Source organism: Rhopalosiphum padi, chromosome 1 (genome assembly GCF_020882245.1).
Source record: "Rhopalosiphum padi isolate XX-2018 chromosome 1, ASM2088224v1, whole genome shotgun sequence".
In the NCBI taxonomy this organism is placed as follows: domain Eukaryota; kingdom Metazoa; phylum Arthropoda; class Insecta; order Hemiptera; family Aphididae; genus Rhopalosiphum; species Rhopalosiphum padi.
In genome coordinates this window covers 42,516,995-42,527,913 of record NC_083597.1, presented here as the reverse complement: position 1 = coordinate 42,527,913, position 10,919 = coordinate 42,516,995, and the positions used below count along the sequence as shown (strand labels likewise).

General features: G+C 25.7%; 2 protein-coding genes across 2 annotated transcripts; one reads left to right on the top strand and one right to left on the bottom strand.

Moving 5' to 3' along the window:
* The first annotated feature begins 720 nt into the window (after positions 1 to 720).
* Positions 721 to 6,192, top strand: LOC132917335 (nuA4 complex subunit EAF3 homolog). The gene is made up of 9 exons (XM_060978039.1): positions 721 to 882; positions 1,952 to 2,153; positions 2,236 to 2,414; positions 2,483 to 3,858; positions 3,927 to 4,000; positions 4,058 to 4,163; positions 4,876 to 4,996; positions 5,623 to 5,707; positions 6,013 to 6,192. The coding sequence occupies exons 1-9, from the start codon at positions 852 to 854 to the stop codon at positions 6,071 to 6,073; spliced, it is 2,235 nt and encodes a 744-aa protein (XP_060834022.1). The 5' UTR covers positions 721 to 851; the 3' UTR covers positions 6,074 to 6,192.
* A 2,263-nt stretch (positions 6,193 to 8,455) lies between these two features.
* Positions 8,456 to 10,021, bottom strand: LOC132917757 (ras-related GTP-binding protein A). Its single transcript, XM_060978641.1, has one exon. The coding sequence runs from the start codon at positions 9,727 to 9,729 to the stop codon at positions 8,803 to 8,805; it is 927 nt and encodes a 308-aa protein (XP_060834624.1). The 5' UTR covers positions 9,730 to 10,021; the 3' UTR covers positions 8,456 to 8,802.
* Between the last annotated feature and the right edge of the window lie 898 nt (positions 10,022 to 10,919).

The following is a 10,919-nucleotide window of genomic DNA, read 5'->3' as shown; positions in this document are numbered from 1 at the left end:
CGCCAGTCGCCACTGATTCCGATCACTGCAGATGTTTATTGAGTTACTTATTACACCAATTGTACTTATACAGTACACAACAGTGAATCGAGTGTAACGTGTAACTTGTCATTAAGTCGTTTACTGTAATGGACGAATTAAATTTTAGTTCAATGATAAATCATTAGCCATTGCATATGAAATAAGATTTTTAACGGGGATGGTTTGTCAGCCTATTATTATATTTATATAAGTATATTATTATTACTATTTGTCTATATATACAATGTGTAAAATATTTTTAAAGTACAACAAAATAACGAAAGAATAAACTTATACTATGGTTTGTATATTGTAATAAACCATGATGGTTTATAAATCGGTTATTTTGTTAATTACCCAAACTATTTTAACACACTAACACAGAACATACAATTATATATACATCCTAACATAGTAATTAGTAACATACTATTATGTAACCATTGTAATCTAACGGCTAAAATACATCTTTAGCACGATTTAAGATTTCTTAAATCATGATCTTTGAACAAGATTATCCCGTCTAATGCCTAAAAAGTTTAAGTCGCAGCTGTAATCCGTGCGATGCACTGCGCCCATGCGTGCTATCATTTTAAATTGATTAGCTGATTAGCATGATTAATGATATCTTAAACCGTGATAATCAGTTATCAGTGTTATCATTCATAAATATTATGATGCTGATTTGAATTCCGATGATAATAAATATAAAGTAAATAAACAATACAGAAATCTATATTTCTGAATCGGCATCTTCTATATTGTTTTACATTTTATTATTAAAACCTTATACAATTATATTTAGTTGTTACTTTATAGTTTAGAAAATAATGGCTGCAGATAACTACCGATTTGCAGAAAGTAAGTTGATGAAAATATATATTTACATATTATACGTAACCGGTGGCGGACTATTAAAAATATCCGGCAGGTATAGTCCGTCAATGCACGTAAGCACTAAATATGCTTGATTCTTCAAGTAAAAGAGATAATCACTACATGTTTTCAAACTATTAATCTTATAATATTGCTTTTTATGTGGTTATGTTTATGTTACATATCATAATATTTTGGCTGCGACACACTAATATTATGTTACAGGGTAGGTCCAAGTGTGTCATGAAGTATATTAAACAAGTACAAATTTTAATTTAAAATTTATTTTTGAATAAATAGTTAATAATGATCAACTATTAATTTGATTACCTATTAATATGTTTACTACAAATAATGCCAAATTATGTTTTGTACCTTATTATTAAATTTACTACATTTTGATTAGTGTTATAAACTTATAAATAACTATTTGGTTTTAGTTAGTATCTTAATACTAATATATTTTATATTTTAGTATAATTTCATAAATATGCGCAAGTTGTATATTAGTATTTCAATTTTTCAATTTTTTAGAATTATTGACTAATATTTTTAGCACAATTTATTTGTACTTGAATTAAGTATGAATTAAGTATCCAGTTCATTGGTATATTTACATAAGCCATGAATGATAAACTGTTTGATTGTATATTGTATAACAGTATAAAACAGAGTATAATATATAATATATCCTTTTTAATTGTAGGCATAAGTTTATAATATTAATAATAGTACTATAAAAGTTGAAACAAAAGACATATTCTTAATTATTATTATAATATTATACATATTTATCATTTTCTTGATAATTCTTTAGTAATATATATTTTCATTTTTAAATATTTAAAATAGTTTAATATGTTTTTTAAACTTTAAAAATTAAAGTAGTAGAATTATGACATATACAGGGCTTTCTTAACTATTTTAAATACAAACTTGTTATTATTATTTAGAATAAAAATGTAATAGTCATTAGGTACTGAATTCAAATAAATTAAGAATAAAATGTTAATAAATTACTTAAATATTAAATAAATAATAATTTTTTTAATAGGTGATAGTTTACTATGTTATCATGGACCAATGTTATATGAAGCGAAATGTTTAAAAAGGAGGAAGGCAAATGATGGTAAAGCACAATATTTTATTCATTACAAAGGCTGGAATAGTAAATGGGAAGAATGGGTAGACGACAATCGAGTATTGACTGTCAATACTGCCAATATGAACAAAATGGCATCATTAAAAGAAATACAGTAAGAAATTAATAATTTCTAATAATATATTAAAATTTTAATTATTATTAAAAATTCCAATTTTCACATATTTTATACATAGTTCAAATACAAAAAAAAGTGGAGCAAAACGTTCTATCACTATAGTTAAAGAAGAAACAATACGGAATGTTGTAACGCCTCCAATCAAGGGAAAAAAACGGAAATATTCAGAAATGTCATCTGAATTAAATCAAATAGTAAATGTTCCATCGCCAACAGAATCAAAACCAAAGAAGCGAGGCAATTAATTTTTAACTAAATAATTACTTTATTCTGAGCATTTAACAGAATTTTTTTTTTCTTATTAGGCCGTCCTCCTAAAATTATTACTCCTAAAATTGAAGAAACTGATGCAACAAAATCAGTTGATACAACTATAGTAACTGAAACAACTGAAGTAACAGAATCAGCTGAATCAACTGGAGAAAATAAAGTGATTAACAAAGCAACTAAAGAAACTAAAGAAGTAGCTAAAGAAAAAGACAATGTCAAAAAAGAAAACAATACCACAATAGAAGATGTTGTTAAAAAAGAAGACTTGACTAAAAAAGTACACACTCCAAAAAAAGAAGACATTACTAAGAAAGAAGACACTCCTAAGAAAGAAGACACTCCTAAGAAAGAAGACACTTCTAAGAAAGAAGATACTCCTAAAAAAGAATGTACCTCTAAGAAAGAAGACACACCCAAGAAAGAAGACACTCCCAAGAAAGAAGACACTCCTAAGAAAGAAGACACTCCTAAGAAAGAAGACACTCTTAAGAAAGAAGACACTCCTAAGAAAGAATACACTCCTAAAAAAGAAGATACTCCTAAAAATGAAAACATTCCTAACATAGATGACACTCCTATAGAAGAAGACACTCCCAACACAGATGAAACTCCAAAAAAAGAAATCGTTCCTAAAAAGGTTGGAGTAACTAAAATAATTGATGAAGTAACCGAAGAAATTGAAAAATCCGAAGAAGTTTTAGATACTGAAAAAAATGAAGCAAATAAAGATATTGAAGTTACTAAAGAAGTTAAAGAAACTGAAGAAGAAGAAGAAGAAGTAGGAGGAGAAGAAGAAGAGGAGGAGGAGGAGGAGGAAGAAGAAGAAAAAGTAGAAGAAGAAGATAATGATGAAACTACTAAAACAGTAGATGAAGAAATTAAAGTACCTGAAGAAGTTGAAAAAGCTACTAAAGAACTTGAAGAAACTAAAGTTGTTGAACCATGTACAGGATCTAAAGATGTTGAAGAAATTGAAACAATCAAAGAAATTGAAAGATCTGAAACAGTTGAAAGAACTGAAGACATTGAAGAAACTGAAACTGAAAATATGGAAGAATTTGAATCGATTGAAGGTTCTGAAGATGAAGATCTTGAAGCTGAAGATGAAGATCTTGAAGCTGAAGAGTTTGAAGCCGAGGAACTTGACGCATATGATGAAACTGAAGAATTTGAAGAAACTGATACAGATGAAGAGATTGAAACAGATGAAGAGTCTGAAGATGATGAAGAAACTAAAGCTTATTTATTAAAGTTAACTGAAGCTTTTTCAAAACTTGTAGATACTGAAAAGACAGACGATACATTTACTGTTCCAGCTCCAGTAATAAAAATAATACCAGTAATCAATATACCAGATATCATAAAAAGAAGAATTGCTTTTGATCATTTTATGATTGTAAAAAACAATAAAGTAAATTTAATATTGATTTAGTAGAATACAAAATTAATTATTTTTGTTTAACTGTTTGCTTTTTTTAGGTATTAAAATTTTCAAAAACAATCACTATCGAAAATTTGGTACAAGATTTTATGAATTCATTGCCTGAATCTAAGTAACTATACAATTATTTATTTACATTTTTCCAATATAAACATTATTATTGTTTTAGAGAGTCAACATTCAATATTGGTACAACGATCATACAGTATTTCAATGTTCTTATACATTCACGATTATTGTATCCGCCAGAGAAAGAAATGGACATACGTAATATGGTAATAAAAAAATGCAAATAAATACATAGTTTAAATTTAAGTAATATTTCTTCATAGGAGTGCTTTTCTAAAAAAAACTTACTAAAATATTGCTTGCAGGAAAGGTCCAAAAATGTTGATATAGTTTTTTAATTTTTCTTGGTCTCAGTATGATGCAAGATATGAAATATTATATTTATATACATAAATTGATTTTAAATCAAAAAGATTAAATGTTTATATTTTGTAGATAGTGTGACAATGATAATGTAACAATGTAAGACATTTATTATTTTAGAATATAACTGATTTGTGTATTATATTTATTTGAACAATTTTAGCTCATACCAAAATTCTGAGTGTTCATTAAAATAATTTCTTTACTATTCAAAGCTAAATATATTTTTTAATATTGGATAATTTATCCCTGTTATTCCATTTATTATTTTAAAATATTTATGTAATTACATCTAATTTCAATCTTATAATTTACTATAAAACATTAAAAAGATATAGTTTTAACAAAATTAACATATAGAACTATTGCAGAAAATCTATATAATATTTTAAATTTTGAATGGAGCCAATATTTGAAACAATATTACTATCAAATAAATGTATTATTTACAATACACATAACCAAAATGAACCGCAGCACATTGATTGGATTTGTTTGTGGTTGTGATAATACTTATACTTTATAATAATTATGATGTTTATTTGTATGTCATAGGCAATACAATTTTTAGACGACAATACAAATTTTGGTGAAGAATACCACTTTAGTAAAATGTTGTATCCTCAAAAAATGTGGCATTTGGTGTATGGACCTACATATCTACTACGATTATTTGGTTTGTATAAATCCATAATAATTTTATTTTAAAAATAATAAATAATTTTATATTCTATAGCCATGCATAGACAACATAAATTCATTAGTCTATACCAAAGATGGTGAACTTATGATAACTTTTTTTGAAAAATCATAAATTGCTTGGTGTTTAGTTAGGTAGTTTTTCTATATTCTGCTTTACTGCGATATCATAAACATATATTTCAACTGGAATAAATAATAATAACAAGTATATATACCATTTTACTCTTATTTTATATTGCTTTTTTTTTAGAATTTTTCTAGGCATTCAAACACTTAAAAGAAATTTATTTTATAAACTCTATTTAAATTTGGTTTTTTCACTAATTCTTTCAATATACCGTCACAATCTTCATTATTTTTAACTCTAGTACAGTATTATAAATTATAATAATGAATGGACATTTTTTCATTCTTCCTAAATAGTATTTTGATAAAAGTTGTCTTATGTAGTAACCATAATAAAATAATCACTACAAATAATTAAAATGATAAAAAAATATACTAAGGGTCATTACTGATATTCTGTTCATATTTCTATATTAGATGGGTTATATCATATTTTTACTTAAATTATATAATTATATGCATTTTGTTTTTCAGTTTTATTACCTGAAATTGTATCATCCTATAATTATATTGAGACTGATATAGCTAATGTTATTGAAAAGTTTGAAGATTTTATGAAGTAAGTATTAATTTATAAATATGATAAAAAAAAATTAGTTTAGTATTTGAACTATTTAGTTAATCAAGATTTTATATAAAAATATTGTCACCTAGCACTTTGTACATTTACTTGCCTGTTATTTTCTGGTAAAACAATATTTTTTAAGAAATAATACCCAATAGTATAAGTTTATACTTTATACAAATATTAATCAGATTACATTTTGATGGCTATTATTAGACCCAGTCCGGTCTTAGCAATATTTAAAAATAATTTATTAATATTAATATTAAGTTACATTTTATAAATAATTTTTTTTTCAGATTTATTGAAATCAATTTTGATCAATATTTCTCAAACGTTGAATATACTGATAATAAATAAAGAATTGACTGTGATGTATTTGAAAAAAAAATATTATTACATTACGAAATAATTAAAATTAAAACTAATTAAATAATTGATAAATTAAGAGCGTAATTTGTGTACTATATACATTAAATATGTATATAATTAAAATTAATTATATTAATAATTTATAATTTTAGTCAATTTTTTTTTTTTTTTACTTTCAAATAACAATAATTTGTTTAATTTTAATTGTATTCACTATGATAATAATTATAATATATCAAATAAATATAGTTATATTTTTTAATACTAGTGTATTTATGTTTTACCCATTGATTAAATATACTTAATCAATGGTTTACCTATTTAAATTGTATTATGTTAAAATGTTCAGCATGTCTGTCAATCCTTGTACAAAAAAAAATTTTTAGTAGTAATAACATGTTCCTAGATATTTTTTCTCTGCAAAGAAAATTGAGAAATCTGATATAATTTTGTATATGACCACAGACCATAGATAAAAGATAAATAGAACGCGGACCATGGGGGTACAACCATAGATAAAAGATACAGACCAAGAATGATGGCCGATGAATATTCAGTTGATATAGTAATAGATTCCAATAAATAGCATTATATGAAATCGGTTATGAGTCAGAAAAAAGTTGTATCCATTCCAAAAATATACCTATCTTTGTTGAAAAAAAAAATTAATTTCATCGATAAATTACAATTGGCGTGACCTCCTCTTGAGTTTGGAACATGATATTACAGGTACAAAATAAAAATGGAAATACTGAGAAACCTGATTTAACGAATATCTGTATATTATGGTCACTTCTTTCAACAAACAAAATTATTATGTTTTAGCAAACAAATAGGCATTCCAGCATATTTTAACTTGTCTATAATGGATTTTTTCTATTGCAGAAATGAATAGTTATACCCAGGGCTTGGGACTTATAGCATTTTAAATCATTAAAATAAGCGCTTATAAACATTATTATAAGCACTCAAATAAGCATTTAAAAAACTTAAATTTGATTAAAATATTTATTCAAAAACAAAAAAACTTTCTTTTTACATGATAAAGTAGGTGCTAGATTTAATTTGTGACTGTGTTAAAAATAATATAAATAAAGATTACAAAAAATATTGAAACAAAATGATTAGGAAAAGTTTCTAACTAAAAATAAAAATAAATAAATAAATCTTTTTAGAGTCTTTATAAAATAAAACTTCGTTTCTAAGACATTTTGCCTTAATGTTTCTAGATTTTCTGAAAAAACCATAAAAAGTAGAAAAACTGGCTAAAAAAATAAAAAAAAACCACTCAAATTTCATAATTGAACGTGTTGTAACATGACATACACTTCCATAGCACTATGCTACATTATAAGTCAATCTTTAAAAATAAGCAAATGCTTTAAGTCCCAAGCCCTGGTTCTTGATACCTTGACAATGAACCACAATCTTAGTTCTAACTAAAATATAATTGCATATACATTATGTACATTATGTATAACAAGTCATAACGTTGCCAGTCACGAAAATGAGAGACAAATTACAACTGAATATTCAAGCATTTCCATAATCATATATTGCTAATCGCAGGTATAATTAAGATTACATATAAATATATAATATATGTCTAATTATGCGTGACCTATAAGTAATATGTATTAAATAAATACACATGTGAGTTTGACTAAAAAAATACCAAAAAATTTTTGAAGATCCTGTGATTGTTCGTTATATACAGGTTTCATTATATTTGGTTATCCTTGGACTGGAATCAGAGGTGTCATTTCAATATTTTTTTTGGTACGCATAAATATTGAGCAGGGCACTATTTATTTTTTTTTCGACATATTTGACATTATTGTGATGTGGCCGAGCGGGCCAAAATTTAAAATTTAGAATTTTAGGTATGCAAATGTATACCCTGTGTACCGCAAATAACGCCTCTGACTGGAATCCAAATAACTAGTTTTTAACAAACTGTATTGTAAAGATTTTAGAATTTAAAAATGTTTTTATATTATAATCAGTTATCACCATTATAATATTGACTCAATAATAGAATCTATTAACATTTATTAAATAAATTAAAAGCGATGATTTTCTATCTGTAACACCAGGTTTTTTTTCTATAATCTTCAATATTGTAATTTAAATCCAAATTGTATTCCATCATTTTAATTTTTATTTAGATGGAATATAAATATTGTAACCAGGGAATTGGTTAAATATTATGTTAATTACTTATCCGAAATTGCTCAATAAAATTGAAAAAGAAAGTTATAATAATATGTAAAGTACAACCAATATTATGCTTAAGTACCAAAACAAATTTAAATATAATTATGGGTTTTCTAAAAATTATGAATTTGTTATAAATTAATAAATTAGACATTTAGTAAACAAAAATATTTTTACTTGTAAACATTTTAATTTGAATAAAAATTAGAAATTAATAAATCTTATAAAAAAATAATTTACATATATTTAAATATTTTTTTATTTTATTCTGTTTCAATAAAAATAAATTTATGATAATTATTCAATAATAACAATGAGAGAAAATATAAAAATTAATATAATTCTCAGGATTCAAACAAAATATAATAATATAACTTATCAAATAGTAATTTTATTATATGTGTACAATAGTACACAAATACTACACTAAATATTCACAAATTGATATTCTTGTCAAACTAAGACTTCTTTGTCTTCTAATTATGCTTATTCAATTGAAACTATTTATTGTTCTGTTGAGTTTGGCTTGAACGTTCTAATTTTTCAAAATGTTTACGAGCATTTTTTATGTTTAATAAAGTGGCAGCTGAAGGAATATGTGGATCAGACATGATAACCATAATATATGTATTTGTAGTAAATACATCAATGAAAGCTGCAAAATTAGAATTTCTTACTTCCATGCTTTGGAATTGAGCTGCTACTTTGCTACAACTAAGTTTAAATTGTTTTATGATGTTAGAAACTTTTTCAAATCGATGAATATCACGTTGTAGATTTCGTTGACAATGAGAAATAACAAGGAAAGTTGCCCTTTCAAACAATAATACTTCATCGCCATCCATTAGATCAGCAAACAATGTCAAACTTTGCTCGAGTTCTTTCACATTAGGTATCAGTTTATATACAATTGAAGACCAAGCTCTATATAATGTTTCATCCCAAATTGATGTCTTGAAGCAAGAACAATCAACTGGTTTGGACATATTAATTATTTCATTTTCACGGTCTGAAAATATCTTGTCTCGTTGATCTTCTTGCAGTAAATCCATTTTATGTATTAGACAAAATACCTTAGCAGACGGGGAATTTTCGTAAATTGCACTAAGACAAGTCTCATAGTACCTTAAATCTCTTTTCAGTTCCTCATCGCGACTCTCCACATCAAATACATAAATGAGTACTTCTACATTGCGAAAAATGTTCTCTCGTTGACTGACAAAATAGTTTTCCATAAATGCTTCTTGTCCTCCACAATCCCATAAGTTAAGAACTAGGTTCCCAAGAAATCTAACATGGGAATGTTCAACATCAATAGTCGCACCCAAGCGACTAGTGTCTTTGGCTATGTAGTTGGCAAAAATTATTGATCTCATGCTTGTTTTCCCGGAACCACTCTTGCCCATCAACAACACCTTTTTCTTCATTTTAGAGCCTTTGACGCTTGCTAACTATTTTCAAGAAATGCAACAATTTTTTGTTGGCCGAGACGTTGGTATCGTTAGCTCAACCGATTCCCAGATCGTAAGAACGGTATACAATATTCGAACGAAATGCCGGCAGTTTAAAAAATGTTTGGCAAGTATATTTTACAAATAGCTTAGTTTTTACGATGAATATACGTAAATTTATAACTTGAAAGTTGAAAATCAAAACATTAGGTATAATTCTAAATCAAACAGTGTTTCGACTGTTTTCAAACTGATAGCTTTTGGCATGTTTATATATATTACCATCTGCAGACTACGACGGGTTGCTACAACTACCACTACTACCACAAAATAAATGATATTACTCCGAATGTAAAGTGTTACGAATACAACTTGGTCGATAATATACTACTGTCTACTCTGAAAACTGAATACAAATATAAAATATTACGAATACCAGAATATTACACTCCTAACTCCATTGGGTAGTGGGTACATCATCTATGGGGTGGATTCGTGGAAAATGTATTCTAGTATTCTACTGATAAATGATAAACCTTATTATACTTAGATAAAATTAATTTTTCATAATTATACAAATAACTACCTATTTAATCTGAGCATGTGACATGCTTTCATAGTTTCATTTTACATAATATGTACTATTTTTTCCCCTTCTTAATAGTGGATACTATTTAGAAGTTTGGGCATTCGGAAGTTTTACTTTATAATAAAAACACTATTTTTTTAATCAACATTTTAAATTTAAATTTAGACGAAATTAATTGTTTAAATAATATTATAGAATCTAGTCTATAATTTTAGTTATTTAATTATTTTGTTGTAATTAGAAAATATTATCCGTGGGGATTTAAAACTTTTACATACCTATTTATATTATTAAATTTTATATAAATATATAAGTGATTTTTTTTAAATATTTAGATTAATTGTAAGCTTTTATCTATTTATATACCAACAGTCGGCAACCAATATAGTACTATACAACCATAGTCCAAATCCAGACCGTAAAAGGCAGAAAACTGAACTGTCAAAATATCTCAATTAGATTGTGTAATTAATTTATGTAGGTACTGTATATTGTTTGGAAAATAAATAATAGTGGAACATAAAGGCGAAATGTTTTAAGTCCCTATGGTTGGTATAATATTATGAATTAAAACGAC